Source organism: Bombina bombina, chromosome 4 (assembly GCF_027579735.1).
Source record: "Bombina bombina isolate aBomBom1 chromosome 4, aBomBom1.pri, whole genome shotgun sequence".
Classification (NCBI taxonomy): Eukaryota; Metazoa; Chordata; class Amphibia; order Anura; family Bombinatoridae; genus Bombina; species Bombina bombina.
Window position 1 is genome coordinate 548,211,575 of NC_069502.1, and position 23,102 is coordinate 548,234,676.

The 23,102-nt window shown below is 38.0% G+C and overlaps 1 protein-coding gene across 1 annotated transcript in view; it reads right to left on the reverse strand.

Moving 5' to 3' along the window:
• Positions 1-23,102, reverse strand: part of SNAP91 (synaptosome associated protein 91) — a 466,999-nt gene that overhangs the window by 189,478 nt on the left and 254,419 nt on the right. Inside the window, exons 5-7 of the mRNA XM_053710488.1 lie at positions 16,280-16,382; positions 16,103-16,196; positions 1,666-1,777 (exon numbers count right to left, since the gene is read on the reverse strand). Of these exons, the coding sequence (XP_053566463.1) occupies positions 1,666-1,777; positions 16,103-16,196; positions 16,280-16,382 (309 nt within the window). The remainder of the gene's footprint in view (positions 1-1,665; positions 1,778-16,102; positions 16,197-16,279; positions 16,383-23,102) is intronic.

Below are 23,102 nucleotides of genomic sequence, written 5' to 3' on the forward strand. Positions count from 1 at the left end.
ACTTAGTAAGGAGTTGATCCTCTGTACATAGATTTGCAGTAGAAACATGGGACTAAAGGGACAGTAAAGTCAAAATTAAACTTTCACAATTAAGTGCCATTTTAAACAACTTTTCAATGAACTTCTGTTTTCTAATTTGCTTTGTTATCCTTGTTGTCCTTTAATGAAAAGCATACCTAGGCAGTCTAAGGAGCAACAATGTGCTAATGGGAGCTAGCTACACATATAACCATCTTGTCATTAGCTCAGTTAATTGCTGCTACTTCAATAAAGGATCTTAAGAGAATGAAGCACATTTGATAACAGAAGTATATCAAAGTTGCTTAAAATGTTATGCTCTCTCTAAATCATAAAATACATTGTTGGGGTGCATGTCTCAACTCTATTTTATTACATCTTTGCTGTGAAGAAGAGATGTGTTATTTCTGTAGACACAAATTCACAGTTTTGAGAACTACAGAACCAAGAATATATGATATCTTCTAGCTAGAAAAAAATGCCCAAAATAACGTTACAGAAACTTCTGGAAGAGCAGGACATTGTGAATGGAGTAATAGAATTATTTAGCAAAAAAATAAACCTTACAGCTATGAATATATAGTTTCATGTTACACAATTAAAAAGCATTCCTTATTTCATGATGAATAACCTTTGGATTAAAAAGTGTCTTAAATAAAAAACTATTTTAGATAGATTTTTCCTCAAAATTTTTTTAATTTTTAAAAAAGAATCCTATTTAAATCTAAAAACAAATCTGATTTAAATGAAACAATTTTTTTTTTTTTGTAATCATTGATTGTTATCCGCCTTGCACTAAACACTAAAAACATGATAGATATTTAGTATTCAAAGCAAACACCATCCTGAAAATAAAATGCAGGCAAATTGTTTAAAATATTGAAAACAAGTTTTAGTTTCTATATAGTAATGGGTGTCACCATGTTGTAACCGTTATCCGATTATATATTGAGAGAAAAAGTAATCAGAAGGCTAGTGACTATTTAAAGTGAAGGTCAATTTTCATCAATGAGTACCGGGTTTTAAAAATACTTTTAAAACCAAGGGCACTTTCATTGATGAAAATTAACATTGCACTGGATTTGAAGAAATACTTAAATTTTACTCCTGCAAAGCCGGATTGACGATCCCCCTCCTTCTTCCTGCTGTAGACCACAGCAAGGACGAAACTGGCTTCCTCCAATCACAACCGGGCATCACAAGCTGGACGATCTGGGGTGCAAGCCATGATTGGAGGAAGCCGGTTTTGTAATTTCTGACGTCAGTACAAAGGAACTGAGGCTGAGATCGGCGATCCGGTTTTGCAGAAGTAAAAGGTAAGTATTTCTTCAAATCCAGTGCAATGTAAATTTTCATCAATGAAAGTGCCCCTGTTTTTAAAAATATTTTTAAAAACCGGGCACTCATTGATGAAAATTGACCTTCACTTTAAACCCTGGTATACCACTATGAACATCCCTAAAACAAGGGATATTCTAACATACTCCCAGCTGTCTCTGATGGGAATAAATGCAATACATTCTGAATTATTGAAGCACAAAGACATTTGGCTATTCAGCTCAATGATATGCAATACTGCCATATATTCAAATATAATAAACATGCAATTGTACATTATATAAGTGTGAAGGTCACATTTCTACTCACCTAATAAATTAATAATCCCATCATTATAACATGCAAATAATTTGATAAGGTCTTTAAAAAGAAGCAAAAACCCAGCATTTATTACACCATTTGTCAGCTCATTTGGATGAACCTGTAAAAATACACAATAGATACACATTATTGTCACACAGACACAAAGACAAGTTCATATCTCACTAAGGTCTCACATACATTTCCAATCACACATGAGTATCAGGAGGAGAAAGTAAGAGAGGGTAGATTTTAACACACTGAGGTTATCTGATGCAATGGTCATCTCAGTTGTCTGAAAATGTATAAGCAGTTCCCTTTACTCCCTTGCTGAGGTTAGTAATTAATGTATTTATGTCAACTTGGAGTTTTTGCATCATACATATAAACATTTGCATATTGTTCTTCTGTCCCTCTAGCAATGAAAGGTCTACTACAATATTGTGTGCTCTCAGCGAAAAAGGCATATTTGTATAGGCTTATAGTAATCTAAACCAGCACCGGTGCTTATCTTCAAGGCCCTCCCTCCATCAGTTTTCTACTTCTGAATGCAAATCTTATGGTATTTTTCTTTCTGAGAAATGTACAAACAATGCATGTTAGGCATTTGAGAGCGCAAGAGAGGAAATTAAATTATATTGCCTCTAAAACCATTCACACCTCAGATATAAAATACATTTAAAATAAACTAAGACCTCTTATTTTAAAAATTTATTTATTCAAAATTAAACAGAACAAATTTCAAAAATAATTTATCTTCCATACAAAATAGTTTAAATATATTGAGCATATACCACATAAATGTAGCTTTTATTGCATATATATCCATTCCAGAAATAAACACAGTAATCAAGACCTTCAATCTTTACAAAAAAAGTCACATCTTTTACATACATGCTAAAATAAAGAAAAATGTATTTTGTGCACCTAAAGTATTTTTAAAAAGAAACACCCCCCCCCCCCCCACTAATCTAGTGAAATACCACATTCTATCTGCATTCTAACCCAAAGTACTTGAAAATCAGACGTGAGACCTCTTGAGAACAAAAACTATGGATCCATAATAATTTAAGTTCTAAGTTTTCCATTAAAGAAAAATAAAATGGGAAAAAAAATTACACAAAAACAGAGATTGTTCATGTGCAAAAGTATTTGTTATGTACATTTTTTAAATAAACAAATAATCCCCATAGTTTAATGTCCTATTAAGAAGTAGAAATAAAATAATATGGTCAATATGTTATTAAAAAGATTATATATTTAATTAACGATTACTAAAAAAATAAATATATTTCTGGAAATCACAGAACATAAAAAGATAAGTTAAGTTACCCAGGTCTATTTTCATAACACAGTCAATAAGTATGCTAAAAACAGATATGCAGTAACTTTCTCATTCTATTTATTGATATTCCCTATATGAAAAATACAAACTTTCCTATCAATTGAAGTCACTAAATCAATTGTGCAAATTTGCAAGGATAACTACGTTTATATCAAATTTGTAGCTACAGTTATTTCCTTGCAACAGTGTTGCAAGAAAGTTACATGTAGTCTACTTAAAGTGAATGTAAACTTTCATGAATCAGTGCCCGGTTTTTAAAAATACTATTAAAAACAGGAGCACTTTCATTCATGAAAACTTACAATGCAGCAGTTTTTTTTCTTTAAGTGAATGTCAACTTTCATGATAAAGGGCCCGTTTTTTAAAAAAACTATTAAAAACAGGGGCACTTTCATTCATGAAATTTTACATTGCACCGGATTTTACAAATACTTACCTTCTTCTCCAGAAATCATCTCCAAGACCATGCATTATGAACTCTTTCCATTCTTAGGCCCCTAGTTATCAAGCCGTCAACCGCAAATACGCTGGAATTCCGCAGCGTATTTGTGGCGAGGCTGATTCGCCTTAGTTATCAAGCCCTACACACCGGCAAAAGTAGAATTTAGTGACGTAAGCTTCAATCCGCCGGACTCAGTCCGACACAGATCGAAACTTACGTCACTCCAGATGTTCCGAACAAGGGTTCGGCACTATCTGACTACTTTTGCTAGTTATCAAAAAACTAGCAGGTACGCTCAGCACTTTTCCGGCCCAGCGAGTCTAAACACCCCTAATCTGCCCCCCTACACCGCAGCCACCTACATTAAACATGCTAACCCCTAAACCGCCGCTCCCGGACCCCGCCGTTACCTACATAATACCTATTAACCCCTATCCTGCCCCCCTATAACGCCGCCACCTATAATAAATTTATTAACCCCTATCCTGCGGATCCCGGACCCCGGCGCAACTAAATAAATGGTTTAACCCCTAAACCACCTCCCCCGGACCCCGCCGCCACCTATATTAAACTTATTAACCCCTGATCTGCCCCCCCCTACATCGTCGCCACCTATAATAAATTTATCAACCCTTATCCTGCCCCCCCCTACACCGCCGCAACCTATAATAAAATTATTAACCCCTAAACCTAAGTCTAACCCTAACACCCCTATCTTAAATATTAAATACATCTAAATAAATATAACTCTTATTAAATTAATTATTCCTATTTAAAACTAAATACTTACCTATAAAATAAACCCTAATATAGCTACAATATTACTAATAATTATATTGTAGCTATTTTAGGATTTATTTTTATTTTACAGGCAAATTTAAATTTATTTTAATTAGGTACAATAGCTATTAAATAGTTATTAACTATTTAATAGCCATCTAGTTAAAATAATTACAAAATTACCTGTAAAATAAATCCTAACCTAAGTTACAATTACACCTAACACTACACTATCATTAAATAAATTATTCCTATTTAAAACTAAATACTTACCTGTAAATAAACCCTATGATAGCTACAATGTAATTAATAATTACATTGTAGCTATTTTAGGATTTATATTTATTTTACAGGTAACTTTGTATTTATTTTAACTAGGCACAATAGTTATTAAATAGTTAATAACTATTTAATAACTACCGAGCTAAAAGAAATACAAAATTACCTGTAAAATAAATCCTAACCTAAGTTACAATTAAACCTAACACTACACTATCATTAAATAAATTAAATTAATTAACTACAAGTAGCTACAATTAAACACAATTAAATAAACTAACTAAAGTACAAAAAAAGTTACAAAAAATAAAAAAATTACAAGATTTTTAATAATTACACCTAATCTAAGCCCCCTAATAAAATAAAGCCCCCCAAAATAACAAAATGCCCTTCCCTATTCTAAATTAAAAAAGTTAACAGCTCTATTACCTTACCAGCCCTTAAAAGGGCCTTTTGCGGGGCATGCCCCAAAGCAAACCGCTCTTTTGCATGTAAAAATAAAATACACCCTCCCCCAACATTAAAACCCACCACCCACATACCCCTACTCTAACCCACCAAACCCCACCTTAAAAAAACCAACACTAACCCCCTGAAGATCATCCTACCTTTAGCCGTCTTCAGCCAGCCGACCACCGATGGAACAGAAGAGGACATCCGCAGCGGCCAAAGTCTTCATCCAAGGGGCGCTGAAGAGGTTTTCCATCCGATAGTCTTCATCCAGGTGGCGTCTTCAATCTTCATCCATCCGGAGCGGAGCCATCTTCAAAGCAGCCGATGCGGAGCCATCTTCATCCACTGACGCCTACTCGCCGAATGAATATTCCTTTAAGTGACATCATCCAAGATGGCATCCCTCGAATTCCAATTGGCTGATAGGATTCTATCAGCCAATCGGAATTAAGGTAGGAAAAATCTGATTGGCTGATCCAATCAGATTGAGCTTGCATTCTATTGGCTGATCGGAACAGCCAATAGAATGCAAGCTCAATCTGATTGGATCATCCAATCGGATTGAACTTGAATCTGATTGGCTGATTGGATCAGCCAATCAGATTTTTCCTACCTTAATTGCGATTGGCTGATAGAATTCTATCAGCCAATCAGAATTCGAGGGACGCCATCTTGGATGACGTCACTTAAAGGAATATTCATTCGGCGAGTAGGCGTCGGTGGATGAAGATGGCTCCGCGTCAGCTGCTTTGAAGATGGCTCCGCTCTACTCCGGATGGATGAAGATTGAAGACGCCGCCTGGATGAAGACTTCTATCAGATGGAAGACCTCTTCAGCGCCCCTTGGATGAAGACTTCGGCCGCTGCGGATGTCCTCTTCTGTTCCATCGGTGGTTGGCTGGCTGAAGACGGCTAAAGGTAGGATGATCTTCAGGGGGTTAGTGTTAGGTTTTTTTAAGGGGGGGTTGGGTGGGTTAGAGTAGGGGTATGTGGGTTTTAATGTTGGGGGGGTTGCATTTTATTTTTACATGCAAAAGAGCTGTTTACTTTGGGGCATGCCCCGCATTTAAGGGCTGGTAAGGTAATAGAGCTGTTAACTTTTTTAATTTAGAATAGGGTAGGGCATTTTGTTATTTTGGGGGGCTTTATTTTATTAGGGGGCTTAGATTAGGTGTAATTAGCTTAAAAATCTTGTAATATTTTTTATTTTTTGTAACTTAGTTTCTGTAATTGTATTTAATTGTAGCTACTTGTAGTTAATTAATTTAATTTATTTAATGATAGTGTAGTGTTAGGTTTAATTGTAACTTAGGTTAGGATTTATTTTACAGGTAATTTTGTATTTCTTTTAGCTAGGTAGTTATTAAATAGTTATTAACTATTTAATAACTATTGTACCTAGTTAAACTAAATACAAAGTTACCTGTAAAATAAATATAAATCCTAAAATAGCTACAATGTAATTATTAATTACATTGTAGCTATCATAGGGTTTATTTACAGGTAAGTATTTAGTTTTAAATAGGAATAATTTATTTAATGATAGTGTAGTGTTAGGTGTAATTGTAAATTTATCTTTATTTTATCTAGGTAGCTATTAAATAGTTAATAACTATTTAATAGCTATTGTACCTAGTTAAAATAAATTTAAATTTGCCTGTAAAATAAAAATAAATCCTAAAATAGCTACAATATAATTATTAGTAATATTGTAGCTATATTAGGGTTTATTTTATAGGTAAGTATTTAGTTTTAAATAGGAAAAATTAATTTAACAAGAGTTATATTTATTTAGATGTATTTAATTAATATTTAAGATAGGGGGTGTTAGGGTTAGTGTTGGGTTTAGGGGTTAATAATTTTATTATAGGTTGCGGCGGGATGGGGGGGCAGGATAGGAGTTAATACATTTATTATAGGTGGCGACGGTGTGGGGGGGGCAGATTAGGGGTTAATAAGTTTAATATAGGTTGCGGCGGGGTCCGGGAGCTGCGGTTTAGGGGTTAAACAATTTATTTAGTTGCGGCGGGGTACGGGATCGGCAGGATAGGGGTTAATAAATTTATTATAGGTGGAGGCGGTATGGGGGGGCAGGATAGGGGTTAATAGGTATTATGTAGGTGGCGGCGGGGTCCGGGAGCGGCGGTTTAGGGGTTAATAACTTTATTTAGTTTCGGGAGGCTCCGGGGGCGCCGGTATAGGGGGTAGAACAGTGTAGTTTAGTGTGTGTGCTTAGTGGCAGCTTATCAATAAAGCTGTAGAAAAGCCGAAGAGCAGCGAGATCGGATGAGTGATAACTATCACAGTCTGCTGCTCATCACCCCGTACTTGGTGCGTGGCTTTTTGACAGTTTTTTTGATAACTTTGGCAAGCTTATTCAGGTCTGGGGCGGCGATGGTAGGCCAGCTTAGGCGGGCGTATTGGGGCCGAAGATGGCAGGGAAGTAGACACGTTGATAACTAGAGGCCTTAATGTAAAGTCTTTAAGATTGTGGGCGCACAATAATTAACCAGCCATTGCAAGTGGCTGGTTATTGCTACTGCGAGCTCACTGTAGCAATTAGCGCTTATAAAATTCAATCTGGTTAATTTTATAATTGCGCTCCAAATGCCCCCAAAATACAGAGTAGTGTATTTTATTAAAAAAACTTAAATTATGCTTACCTGATCATTTTCTTTTCTTCAGACAGGGAGAGTCCACAGCTGCATTCAATACTTTTGGGAATTCAGAACCTGGCCACCAGGAGGAGGCAGACACACCCCAGCCAAAGGCTTAAATACCTCCCCCACCTCCCTCATCCCTCAGTCATTCTACCGAGGAAACAAGGAACAGTAGGAGAAAAAGGTGCCAGAAGAACAAAAACAAAATTTATGGCCGCCCCATATAAAAAAACGCAAGTGGGGAGCTGTCGACTCTCCCCGTCTGAAGAAAAGAAAATTATCAGGTAAGCATAATTTAAGTTTTTCTTCTTAAACGGGGAGAGTCCACAGCTGCATTCATTACAAAAGGACTAGAGCAATAAAAGAAAACCCAAGGGTAACTCCAAGAGAGAAAACAAAGATAAAACAGGGCAAAACCTATGAAAGAACCCTACCGACTCAGCTGAGTAAAGGGAGGAAAAACCCAGACCCCTATCTGCCTAGAAACCAAGGTACCAAAATAATGCACTGAAAATGTAAAGGGAGAAAGAACCCCTCACCTACGCAGAGTGCTAACTCGCACCCAGGACAGAGCAACTGCAAGACAAACCGTCCCCGGGAGCCGCAAAAAAAAAACAGCATCAGACTATCTGAATATGTTCCTCCTAAGCCATAGGCTTCCTGCTGAAAAGGAGGTATTAGCAAACACAAGCCCCCAATCCTAGCTACCCAAGCTAGTAAACTACACAGGACCGTCTTCAGAAAAGAAGAACTCCAAAGTTGTGCAGAACAACTCCTTCCCAATAAAGGCAGGAACAGAAGATGTCCCAGAACCGGGAAACTGGGCCGTCCCAAACCAGTCCTAAGGGATCTGGATATAGAACCCCAAAAAGTCCAGTTAAATACAAGGACCAGGACAAAAAAACCTGGACACCCGGAACTCTGAGTCGGCTTAGAACAAACTAATAACCACTGAGGAACCACTGGGTTACCCCATCCTGAGCAGACTTTGCACCACAGGCTAAGCAAATACAGTCAGATCCAAGGCACCTTGGACACTGAACTCTCAAGTAAGTGTCCCAGACACAGAGTGCATAAAGATACCTACTACGGGATACAACTCCCAACTTAAAGGGTGCTAGGCAATGATGAAAGCCACACAGCTACTCTGGCTGACCCTGGCTGACCCTAAAGGCTCTAGGGACAACACCCACTAAGTCAAAAGACTAGGGTAAATGTACAAGAGAACAGAGCTCAAACCTTAGAAATTCTTGAGAAGATAAAGAGTAGTCTCCAAGATCCTTTCAGGATCATCTTCTCGGAAACCCCTACAGCTCGAAGAACTAACGAATGAACAAGCATCCTAACCCCTGGCAGGTGAAAACCAAAAACGCCTATTCCGGGGCGAACACAGGAAAAAAGGAGACAATCTAATCTGCAAATCTCCAAAATTATGGGACCAGACGATCCCAGAAGTAGAAAAAAGCCAAAAGGCCCTAACGTCCTGAAACAGATGACCAGAGTGCCAACCCCAAGAATAGGGACAAAAAAGCCCAATCAGCCTCAACCCGAAGGAAGAGGTACCGTCATCGAGGAAACAGAGTCCAAGAGGACAAAGGAAGCCTCAAGAGAAGACGAGGAAACGTCACCAGAACCTGGCACCACAGAGTTCCATGGAATCCTCTAAACCTCCAACCCATTATATGAAGGAGAAAAATTCTAGCACCTGGTTCCAAAAGAAGCCAGGAGCCAAAAAGAGTACGCCTTAGCAGGATCTGAACCTCGGAAAACCTGCCAGCTAAGTATGGATAGGCCAATTAAGACAAACGAGGACCAGCCTGACGTCTAGGAACGAAGGCCACCTATAACTTGTAATGAAAACAAGAAAACGAAACTCAAAACAAGAGTGAGCCAGTCGGCACCCCAACCAGACCAGCCAGGTATAACAGACACCAGGTGTCTGATAAAGACCTCAAGGGACAGAAAAACTAGTACCCAATCAGGAACAGCATGATACATAGTGCACCCAGAAACTGTCCAAGGCCTCAGAAAGTTGCAACCCAAGAAGGGACAGACAAATTAAACAAACGGTAGACATAATATGTACTAACTTTTTACATAACTTCCGCAGAAGCTGCCAATGCGACCACAAAATCGCTAGTATCAAATTCCAGAGAAAAAAAAATGTTTCCAAAGGAAAAAATAACGGACATGAGCTTTCAAAATTAAGAAAATACATCCTAACCGGATCTAAATAAATGAGGGCAATACCAACAGGTGAACGCCAAGGAAGAACGGACACACTAACAGGACCAGCCAGTCAGAGATCCAATTCTTCCAAAGCTCACAACTGGAAGATACTCGAAAAAGGAGACAAGGAGATTATTTCATCCCCATTCACCTAACCCTGCTTGCCGCCTGTAACAGAAGACTGAGGATCCACCAACCCATTAGGACTGGGATCCTCCAACACTGCCAAAACATGCCTCAGCAGCACACAAAGGCGTGCCAGTCTATAGCGAAAGGCAAGACTTATCTCCCACTGGGGCAACTGATGACCCTGGCCCCAAGATTTGAACCCCTGAAGCCTCAGAGGAAACTGCTTCCCCAGAGGGCTGTGCACCAGACGATGCCACGCCTGAAAAGCCCTGGTTAACAGAACATGGACAAAATCTCTCTGGAAGATGTAAATGCACCAACGCCATAGATATGGCCATGCGGAACAGTGCCGTAACTTCCGGAGAAGGATAAACGGCATTTGGGACACCTGCGTGCGTAGCAAAATAAGTTTCTAGGGAAATCCTCAGAGGCGGATGGCTCAGTGGACTCTAAGTTCCCCGATCCTGGGTAATAGAGCACTATAAAGCGGCATTCGGAACATAACTGATGGGCATGAATCACCCAGGCCAATTCATACTCTTCGCAAGAAGTAGAATCTGAATCAGAGACATACGTGGATTTAGATTGTAAATATGGACAAAAAATAAACGGCACCTTACACCCCCAATGGCTGGGGCACTCACCACCTCCTATGATCCAGACTCTCTGTCGCTACATGGTTAGGAATACGGAAATGGAGAACAAAAACATGACCACGCCCAGTGACAAGGCGCACTGTGCAGTCCAAGAAAAAGCGCGCCAGTCTGTCATGACCGCACAGACTACAAAAAAGGCTGGGTATGTTCCGAAATAGCCACGAGCCCAAGTATCACTACAAATTAGCAGACAATCACTTAAACATGATTAAAGCACCCCCCCCCCCTGTTCAATAACCCCCTCAGGTGATATGAACCCTTGATTCCAAAGATAAAAAGGAGTCCCACTGAGACCCTGTCTTCTTCATTACATTTCAATTCCATACTGAAAGTAAAATGAAACTATCTTACCAGAACCTACGCTGTGGAACAGGAACATGGCCCTTCAAGTGTGACAGATAGCGTTGCTTCTGACATGGACTTGAGAGAAGAAAGAAGGCAGCAAAACTTGTCAACACTGATTTCTAATGGAGCTGTTAATATGAGTCGGGATGGATTCACAGAAAGACTCTTCCTGCATCTCCAGGCTCTAACTTTCATCCATGCCCTCATTGAGAGGCTAACAGTACTACTTAAAACTCCAGTTCCATTCTGAAGAGTACTACCCTCCATAAGAGACTAAACCAAAATCTTCTGACACTTCTCTGCGAACCTCTTGTGATGAGAGGCAAAGAATGACTGGGGGATGAGGGAGGTGGAGGAGGTATTTAAGCCTTTGGCTGGGGTGTCTTTGCCTCCTCCTGGTGGCCAGATTCTGAATTCCCAAAAGTAATGAATGCAGCTGTGAACTCTCCCTATTTATGAAGAAAATAAAGAAAGCAACATCTTTAATTTTTAATAAAAACATAAATTATGCTTACCAGATAATTTCCTTTCCATCTGTATGAGGAGAGTTCATGGCTTCATTCCTTACTTGTGAGAAACATATACCCAAAGCTCTAGAGGACACTAAATGAAAACGGGAGGGAAAAGAGAGGCAGACCCTATTCTGAGGGCACCACAGCCTGCAAAACCTCTCTCCCAAAAGCTGCTTCATGTCAAATTTTGAAAATTTTGAAAAACTATGTAAGGAGGGCCAGGTAGCCGCCATACAAATCTGCGCCATAAAGGCCTAATTTTTGAAGACCCAAGAAGAAGCCACAGCTCTAGTTGAATGAGCCGTAATCTTCTGAGGAGGCTTATGTCCCGCTGTTTCATATGCTAAGCAGATGATGCTCCTCAACCAAAAAGATAGGCGAGTGGAAGAAGCCTTCTGCCCTCTGCGCTTCCCAGACAAGACAACAAACAATGCCACAGTCTGTCTAAAACCTTTAGTAGCCTGAAGATAGAATTTCAATGCCTGAACCACATCCAAATTATGAAGTAATCGTTCCTTTGAAGAAGGATTAGGACACAAGGAAGGAACCACGATCTCCTGATTGATGTTGCGCTCAGATACAACCTTAGGCAGAAAACCCAACCCAGTGTGAAGAACAGCCTTATCAGCATGAAAAACCTTATAAGGAGGCTCACATTGCAAGGCCGCCATTTCAGAGATGTGCCGAAGCAATAGCCAATAGAAAAAGAACCTTCAAAGACAGTAATTTAATTTCAACCGAATGCATAGGCTCAAACGGAGTCCTCTGCAAAACCTGAAGAACCAAATATAAACTCCAAGGAGGAGCAGAATGTCTAAACACAGGCCTGGTTCTAGACAGAGCCTGAACAAAAGGCTGTATATACGGAAGCTCAGTGAGCCTCTTGTGTAATAATAACAGATAGAGCCGAAATCTGTCTCTTTAAGGAACTAGCAGCAAGTCCCTTCTCCACCAGGTCCGCAAACGACATCCTCCGCGGCCACAATGGAGCAATTAGAATAGTCAAAGCTTGCCCCTGCTTGATGCGGGCCACTACCCGAGGTAGAAGTGGCAACGGTGAAAAAATGTAAACTAGGTTGAACCCCCAGGGCACTGCTAAGGCATCTATCAGCTCTGCCCATATCTCGGTACCTTGTAATTGAGTCTGGACGGTATGAGATCTCTCTCTGAACGTCCCCCATCTGTTACAAATCTCAGCAAACACCTCGGAGGTAAAGCACTAAAGGCCGCAGACACTGCCGTTTGCAACTGTTCAGTAAAGTCTGGCGGTAACAGGGTCCCTCCCGAAGGAGGATGCAATGGGGAGCTGCATGTGTAATAGGAGATGATTGCAGGGAACGCACCTCGCGGGACGGAGACCCCTCAGAGGTGGACGGCTCAGTGTTATTAAATATCTTGTTCTTTTTAGCTATAACTACTTTATCTAGGCATGTGCAACATAATTGAGCAGATAGATATACCATAGCCTCCTCACAATAAAAACAGGCATTAGATTTGGTTAAAGAGGGAGTACCCTCTAAAGTATCAGAGTCCTCCAGAGCTTGCACTTATACGATGGAGTACAAAACAAATAAATGGCACCTTTATACCCCAATGGTCGGGGCACTCACCACCTCCTATGACCCAGGTCTCACAGAGAAACCGCTTAGTCTCCTGCAAACCGCACGGTCAGGAAAGAGGACGTTAACAAGGCCACACCCGGTCACATAAGTGCCATGCAGGACCACTCCTGGTGCAGGGGGAAAAGCGCGCCAAACTGACAGGCTGCGCAGTTATCCAAAATGAAAGTAAAACCTGAATGTTTTCAAATCTGCCAGAGTCACATCTCACACATGTTGCAGCATAAACATAAGAAAATCATCTGTTCAATAATCCCCTTCCGTAGATATTAAGCCTTGATTCTATACAGATAAAAGAGTCACACTGTGAGCCTATCTTCTTATGTTATCATATAAGATAAAATGAAACGATCTTACCGGAATCATCGCCATGGAACGCAATGAAAATCGTCAACACTGATTGCTTAGGAGTTGTTAAAGGACCAGTCAACACATTAGATTTGCATAATCAACAAATGCAAGATAACAAGACAATGCAATAGCACTTAGTCTGAACTTCAAATGAGTAGTAGATTTTTTTATAACCAATTTCAAAGTTATGTATATTTCCACTCCCCTTGTACCATGCAATCAGCCAATCACAAAGGCATATACGTATAGTCTGTGAATTCTTGCACATGCTCAGTAGGATCTGGTAACTCATAAATTGTAAATATAAAAGACTGTGCACTTTTTTTTAATGGAAGTAAATTGGAAAGTTGTTTAAAATGACATGCTGTATCTGAATCATGAAAATGTAATTTAACCTGAGTGTCCCTTTAATACGAGTCTGGGTGGTTTCGCAGAAAGACTCTCCCTGCATCTCCAGACCCTAAAATTTGTCAATGCTCTCACTGAGAGGCTGACAAGACTACTTAAAACTCCAGTCCCATAACGAAGAGTACTACCCTCCATAAGAGACTACTCCGAATCTTCCGACACTTCTCTGCGATCTTCCTGTGACGAAAGGCAAAGATTGACTGGGGGATGAGGGGAGTGGGGGAGGTATTTAAGCCTTTGGCTGGGGTGTCTTTGCCTCCACCTGGTGGCCAGGTTCTGTATTCCCACAAGGAATGAAGCCGTGGACTCTCCTCATATTAAGATGGAAATAACTGCACTAGGCAGAGTTTTTGGGGTAAAGTTGGCAGGAATGGGGTGTTAGAAAAAAACGGCACTGAAAAATGCCTTTACACTGCGGTCTATAGTAACTGTCTGTTCCCAGTAAATATATTTGTATGTGTTTATATACATATATATTTATGTGTTAATATATGTATATACACATATTAAGCACAAATATATATGTATATAGTCATATACATATATATTTAATATTGCTGCCATCGCTGCACAACTTACCCACTTCGCTGCGCTTAGGTTCTGTGCCATCTCTGGCGGCATCAGAACGAGGCTCCCATTGGAGCCTATGGAAGCACTCTCGTAAGTGCAATGCTTCCCAGCAATGCTAACGCGAGCTCGCATTGCTGTCAACTTGTAATCCCAGTGCACATTAGCAAGCGCTGGTATTACTCAGTGGAGCGCAAATATCACTTTCACAGAAGGTATATATTTAGCGCTCCACTTGTAATCTAGCCCAAAATATTTAATCTTTTTAAGAACATATTGACCATATATTATTTCTACTCCTTAAAAGGACATTAAACTCTAGGGATTATTTGTTTAATATCAATCTACTATATTATACAAGTAAGATTTGTTGCACCAATCTGTACACATTTTTTGAATAAGGTTTCTTACAACCCTTCTTTACCATTGGTTTCAGGGGTTTTGTAATTTGGTGTTTTTAGAATCCCTTTGGGGTATTTTAAACAATTTTTTAACATTTTTTTTGTCTGGTTCTGAGCTCAAGATTGATAGAATTTTTCATTTTTTAAATATTTAAACCAATGTAAAAAATATTTGTGTAAAGGAATCTAAATGCAAACTTACTGGTGCATTTAGAAACTATTTCTCCATAGCTTACTCTGATGGTTTATAATGCTATAAAAGCTAATTAATATGGTTTTAAAATGGATCAACTGTTAAGCTGATGATTATGAAACATTGGCCCAATCAGGGCATATTTTATCATTCTGTAGTGGTTACTGTTCTAAAAAAAATAAAATAATGAAGTTTATATAAATGTCAGATTTGCCGTTGTATTAATAACTATAGGGTATTTTTATCATTTATTTGTAAAGCTCAAGTAAATAAAGCAATGTGAGCCTGTGCTAATGGCAGTTATGAAGCTAAGATTAACAGAGACAGATATAAAAGGTTGTGTGGGGCTTAATGAAATAAGTTTACCTAGCAGGCCAGGGACAAAAGAATGGCACATACAGCAAAACAAATGGCAAAATATCAGCTGTCCTAAAGGCAGAAAGCAAAACCGATTAAAATGTCAAGAGCAAGTTTTAACTTATCAAGCCATACTATTTAAAGGGAATGTAATGACTGGAGGTTGTAAATAAGGCAATCACCGTTGAAGAATCAGGGGAACAAAGTTTTAGAACTTGATATGAGAAGCCATTGTATCAATTTACAAATGGAGGCAAGCAGATGAGGAAGGAGAAGTAAGGAAGAAAACTCAGGAGAAAAAGGTTATATGTAAGTCACATATGGTAAAAGAAATATATTTATTAAAGGAATATTCTCTAGGGAGGCAAGGAAGAAAATTCAGGAGAAAAGGATATATATTAGTCACATATGGTAAAAGAAATGAATGTATTAAAGGAATATTCTCTAGGAAGATAGGACAAAGTATTGTAAAGATGTAACTCTAAGAAGTGAGGGAGGAATCAAGAAATATACACAAGTGGGAGTCATAAGTGTGGTAGTCATAGCAAATAGCTGCTACCACCAGAGCAAGCATAAATTGGATTTGTGTACTTTTTGTAATTCATAAATAAGCTAAATTACTAGCACATTGCAAAACATTTACTTATATTGTGTCCAATGTAAAAGTAATAATAATAATGATGATGATAAAAAACAATAACTAAAATGCAACATACTTACATCAAACTCAAGAAGTGCATCTATTTGACCCTGAAGAATTGGCATTCCCTTTAACAACTTCTCTGGCACCATCATCCTCATAACTCCTTCAGCTCTGGAAAAAGACCAAACAAACTGGTATTTAGAAAAGTATATATAGAAAACTTATTATTATTGAAGAAAATAATGATTACATACCCCTTCTTTACTCTTGCAAAATCAAATGCCATCTGTCTGTAGGAAAAGGCTTTTTCATTGAGATACCTGCTGTAGCGCCTTATAAATGTTGACATATCATAACCTAGAGAAATCAATAATAATTTTAAAAAGCTAACCTAATAAAGTATGTAGAAACATACAATAAAATGTTTAGACACTTAACAAGCAACCTGGAATATACAGCACAGAAATATGATGTATTTCAAATTATATACACATGCTGCAGGAAAAATGTGCTTTTCACTTCAAGAACATGTTCCAACTGTATAAATAAATTCTTACTAAAGGTTTTAAACAGATATTTATTTTTAAAAAAGTCAGCACTAATAATCTAATATTTCTCTATGTAATGCTTACAAAGGTCAAGGCAGATTTGACTAGTTATTCTTCACATTTTAGCATTCACAGGAAAATAACTTATTCTCTTCATAAAATATGACATATTTCTCATCTTAATTTAAAGTGAAGGTAAACTTTTATTAATGAAAGCCCGTTTTTTAAAAATACTATTAAAAACAGGGGCACTTTCATTCATCAAAGTTTACAAAGCAGCAGTTTTGATTAAAAACTTACCTCTCTTCTTTGCACAGCCAGAGCAGCTTCCCCCACACGGAGATCCTCTCTTCACACATCATCAATGACTAATCCAGCTTCCACCAATCACTGCTTCCCCCCCAGGGTAGTCATTGCCTGAGGCCATGCCGTGATTGGATGAAACCGGATTAGTCACTGACGATGTGTAAAGAGAGGATCTCCGGGTGGGGGAAGCTGCTCTGGCTGTGAAAAAAAAAAAAAAGGTAAGTTTTTAATCAAAACGGCTGCCTTCTAAACTTTGATGAATGAAAGTGCCCCTGTTTTTAATAGTATTTTTAAAAAATGGGCTTTCATTCATCAAAGTTTACCTTCACTTTAAAGATTCATTATGTTACCACCTGGCAGCATATTTTTACAAGAACAGAATGTAGCAGAAATATTCTGGAGTTTTTCTTTCTAAGCACCTTCCACCTCAGGCAACCACATTAGTAAACACACATTAATTGTATACCAATCTCAATGCTGTAAAAGCAGATATCAAAAATGTTTATATAGGTAGGAAACCATTTATCTAAACTGCTTGAGACCAGAAAAGGTTTGAATTTTGGAATAGTTTGGATTTTTTTTGTGTATTTGCATCTGTAAAATAAGGCCACGTGTAAACATCTTATGTCATTTAGGCAATATTTACATGTCATACATGCAACCAAACAGTAGTTTTATATCATTTTTATTACCTTTGTATACATAAATACCATCAAAAATATAGTACAGTACTGAAATCAGAAAGGTAACAGTTGTTTTAAATAAATATAGAAGAGAATTAGCAATTTAGAACAAAAAAAAAACAAAAATCCAAATATTCAGGCATAAAAGTTTGTGACTTAATTGTGTGTGGTGTGGGGGGGGGGGTAAGTTTTTCATTATTTTTTTTTTATTTTTATTTTTTAAATATGAATACAAATGTTTGGATTTTGGAATAATTCTGGATTTTGTAAATGTACTGCATAAAAGAGAAATCTCATTTACTATATAAAAAACAGAATTTATGCTTACCTGATAAATTACTTTCTATTGCGGTGTATCCAGTCCACGGATTCATCCTTACTTGTGGGATATTCTCATTCCCTACAGGAAGTGGCAAAGAGAGCACACAGCAGAGCTATCCATATAGCTCCCCCTCTAGCTCCGCCCCCCCCAGTCATTCGACTGACGGTTAGGAGAAAAAGGAGAAACCATAGGGTGCAGTGGTGACTGTAGTTTAAACAAAAATTTTTTTAACCTGACTTAATTGCCAGGGCGGGCCGTGGACTGGATACACCGCAAGACAAAGTAATTTATCAGGTAAGCATAAATTCTGTTTTCTCTTGCAAGGTGTATCCAGTCCACGGATTCATCCTTTACTTGTGGGATACCAATATCAAAGCTTTAGGACATGGATGAAGGGAGGGAACAAGACAGGTACCTTAAACGGAAGGTACCACTGCTTGAAAAACCTTTCTCCCAAAAATAGCCTCTGAAGAAGCAAAAGTATCGAATTTGTAAAATTTGGCAAAAGTATGCAGTGAAGACCAAGTCGCTGCCTTACAAATCTGTTCAACAGAAGCCTCATTCTTGAAAGCCCATGTGGAAGCCACAGCTCTGGTGGAATGAGCTGTAATTCGTTCAGGAGGCTGCTGCCCAGCAGTCTCATAAGCCAATCGGATGATGCTTTTCAGCCAGAGAGGTAGCAGTCACTTTCTGACCTCTCCTCTTACCAGAATAGACAACAAACAAAGATGATGTTTGTCTGAAATCCTTGGTTGCTTGTAAATAGAATTTCAAAGCACGAACCACATCAAGATTGTGTAAAAGCTGTTCCTTCTTTGAAGCTGGATTAGGACACAGGGAAGGAACAATGATTTCCTGGTTAATATTCTTATTAGAAACAACTTTAGGAAGAAAACCAGGTTTGGTACGCAAAGCTACCTTATCTGCATGGAACACCAGATAGGGTGAATTACACTGCAAAGCAGACAATTCTGAAACTCTTCTAGCAGAAGATATAGCTACCAAAAAAAAAACTTTCCAAGATAATAACTTAATATCTATGGAATGTAAAGGTTCAAACGGAACCCCTTGAAGAACTGAAAGAACTAAATTGAGACTCCATGGAGGAGCCACAGGTCTATAGACAGGCTTGATTCTGACTAAAGCCTGCGTAAACGCTTGAACGTCTGGTACTTCTGCCAGACGCTTGTGTAAAAGGATAGACAGAGCGGATATCTGTCCCTTTAATGAACTAGCTGACAAACCTTTCTCCAATCCTTCTTGGAGAAAAGACAATATCCTTGGAATCCTAATCTTACTCCACGAGTAACCCTTGGATTCACACCAAAAAAGATATTTCCGCCATATCTTATGGTAAATTTTATTGGTGACAGGCTTTCTAGCCTGGATCATAGTATCTATGACTGATTCAGAGAACCCACGCTTGGATAGAATTAAGCGTTCAATCTCCAAGCAGTCAGCTGCAGAGAAACTAGATTTGGATACACCACATTCACTTTACCCTCCCGTGGAGATGCCCTATCTGTTAGAGCGGCAAAGAGAATGACTGGGGGCGGAGCTAGAGGGGGAGCTATATGGACAGCTCTGCTGTGTGCTCTCTTTGCCACTTCCTGTAGGGAATGAGAATATCCCACAAGTAAGGATGAATCTGTGGACTGGATACACCTTGCAAGAGAAAAGTAATGCACTAACTTGAATGCATCAATTCAACGTCTCTAGAAGGACGGCACTACAGAGGAGCATTTAAAATATCCATTTCTCATTTATGCTTTAATTTATAATGACCAGAAAAAAACATCAGTTATGTTAAATACCATTTACCCGCTAAGTGAGGTTTTACATCACTTCCACACCATTATGTATTGATATTTTTGTTATCTTACAAGTATGCATGCTGTACACATTTCATTGTAACTCTAATAGCATCTCTGCAGACTGAAGTGCATTTTTTTTAACAGGTTGGCAAACAAGATACAGCCAATTACAGCTGTGTTATCAGAGCTTAAAATGCAATATAAAAGCACACCCTCATCATTATCACAAGTGACACTGAAATACTACTTTGCATAATTTAGACAACATCCCTTTCAGACTCCCTTACGACAAAAAGCAGCCACAAGTTTGCTTTATGTTGCATCTTCTGATGCATAATCCCACTCTTCCTTTTTTAATTAATTTGTTTAAATAAAAAAAAATAAAAAATCTGTGTTAGAACATGGGTCAGAATAGTCTGCAGAGAAACAGGTAGTGGTACATTTACAATTAAAATCACACCAATTACACACATTAAAGGCACTTTGTCTCACCTCTCTAAGAAAGTCTTACTTCTTGATTAACTGATAAGAATTAAATATAAACTCATTTGCAAAGCACAACTATTTTACAGCAGCATCATTTTCTGAAATTCTTTAGTTGTGAAAGCTTTTGAAACACCTCTTTATAAAAGCTACAAGATATTCTACAGAGCAGGTGCTATGGGCGCAATTACTGACTGATTAACAAATATAAAAAACACAATTATGCAGAATGTTAAGGTGTAAAAAATGCTAGGATTTACCAGCACTAAAAATAAATGAGACTTTCATTCTTCAGTTTTAAAAAAAAACTGTGTGAAAGTCACCTTTATTTCACTGCGGCGTTAACCTAAGCGCCTCCGGCCACCCACATAACAGCTCAATATTTTCAATGAGGTGATGTTTCCACCTCTTAGCCAGCCAATACTAGCTGTACGGCACTGTGCAGTATGCTAGCACGGGTATTGGTTAAGAGGTGGAAACATTGCCTCATTAAAAAAATGGAACTATGCTATTGGGGGCTGGTGGCACTTAGGTTAAGAAATAAAAGGAGCTTACACACAGTTGTTTTTAAACTTATGAATGAAGGTCGCCTTTACTTTTTTTTTTTTTAAACGCTAGGATTTACCATCACTTTAAGCTGTATCTATGAGTTACTATCTGTGAGGTATAGCCCTTATTAACAAGGTGTCCTTCATACCGAAGAATAGGTGTGTGGTACAATAAAAGCCCTACAGACATGATTTGGAAAGAAGGCAGATGAGTAGATATTTACAGATAGAGCAGAAATATAAGTGCTGCATTGTTTCTATCCCAGGTTGGAAATTGTGACAAATATTTTGAAGGATATAATGGAGCAACAGATTAAGCTGCAGGGTATGCCAAAATAGAATTTAAGACTTATTTGTTATCAATTTACCAAACAAAAAATCTACTCATCACTAATGTGGGTAACAATTTATGAGGCAAACATTCAAAGATATTTATTTCCATCATCTTTACTGCCTTACACATTCTAATGTATTTTTATGTATTCTCAGCATACCTTGTCTCTTCTCCTCAAATACTGCTCCTAATAACTACTCACACATGTGCAATGATCTAACAATATAAAAACAGTTAACATTGCATATCACACTTCTACCCCTACATTTTTCTATAGGAATAAGAATATAAAATAAAAAATATTTAGAAACATCATATATAATCATATATATAATCATCATATATAATTGCTATATATAGGATATATGTAAAAAAAATAAAGATAAATTATATGAGATCTACTCATGCTTTCCATACCAAATGTAACATAAGTGCTCTCACAATAACCTTGAAGGGACACTGAACCCACATTTTTTTCTTTTGTGATTCAGATAGTGCATGCAATTTTAAGCAACTAATTGACTCCTATTATCAAATTATCTTCATTCTCTTGGTATCTTTATTTGAAATGCAAGAATGTAAGTTTAGATGCCGGCCCATTTTTGGTGAACAAACTGGGTTGTTCTTGCTGATTGGTGGATAAATTCACCCACCAATAAACAAGTGCTTTCCGTGGTGCTGAACCAAAAAAATTAGCTTAGATGCCTTCTTTTTCAAATAAAGAAAGCAAGAGAACAAAGAAAAATTGATAATAGGTGTAAACTAGAAAGTTGCTTAAAATTGCATGCTCTATCTGAATCAAGAAAAAAAAATTGGGTTCAGTGTCCCTTTAAAGGGAAACTAAACTAAAAATGTTATTCCCCATAAAATGTTTAAGTATACAAAATTAATTAATTTCATAAGGTACTTTTATTATTTATTTGGTCTGATTTTCCTTGAATTTAACTCTGGAAATGGTAATGTTTTCACTTCCCCAGACAGACTAGAGTGCATTCGATGGACCCTGACATTTCTGCATGCTGCACAGCAAAGTTCATTTATATCTGGGTCCAATTGGTCACAGAAAAGGATGTAAGATAAACAACATTCACTAGGTCCAAGGGGTGAATCCCAAGACTGCAAAACAATGAATGTTTTCCTAACAAAATGCTTTTAATTTTTATTATTGCAGAGCTCTTGCCATGTAGTGAATGATCTCTTATGTATAAATAAAAAAATGACAATGTCCCTTTAATTCAGACTTTTAGATAGTCTCACATAAATAGAAACTAATTTTATGCAAAAGTATGAACTGAAAGACATTCAAACAAAACATTAATAATCCTTTCTTCTATTCAGTCATCAGCATGTGATTTGAGCTCCAGAGTATTCAAAACAAACTGAAGCCATCTGACAGCTTAGAACATCCAAATGTTTTTCATTCTTTTCAACTAGTCCAATGAAAAATAAAAACATTCTAATCAATGAGATTTGAAAATGACATCATCTAAGGTCAATTCATTCATCAACGGGGTCTATTGCATAACAAAAAAACAAAACACTTTATACTATGCATTAAACAACTTCAACAGTGGTATTCCAATCCATCAGAAATAATATTTTACATTGTTTTTGTAGGATTGTCAGATGTACTTAATTTAAGAGTCTCTGATCATTTCAAAAACAATCTTGGCCTGTTTCACATGGCAAATGTGGTTTTAACAGAAAATGTAATACATAGTTCAAATCACCCCTTCAAAACTGTAAAATGTGCATACCTCCCAACAGTTCCAAAGGCAGAGTGGTGAGGGAGACATGTGGTACACCTGTGTTTTGTGGGTGGAGAAGTGAGTGTTTCATGGAGGGAGTCGGACGTGTGTGGGGTTGAGGAGGAGTCATGCTATGCTGTGGGTGGAGCCGGTGTCACCGATTTTCATCTAGCAAATGGAACATCTGTGCTGATGTGAGGGAAAGCTGTGGGAGAGCTCCCATCCCATGACAATCCTGCAATATCCAGTATAGCTGGGAGCTATAACTCATTACTATCATCATTTTAAAAT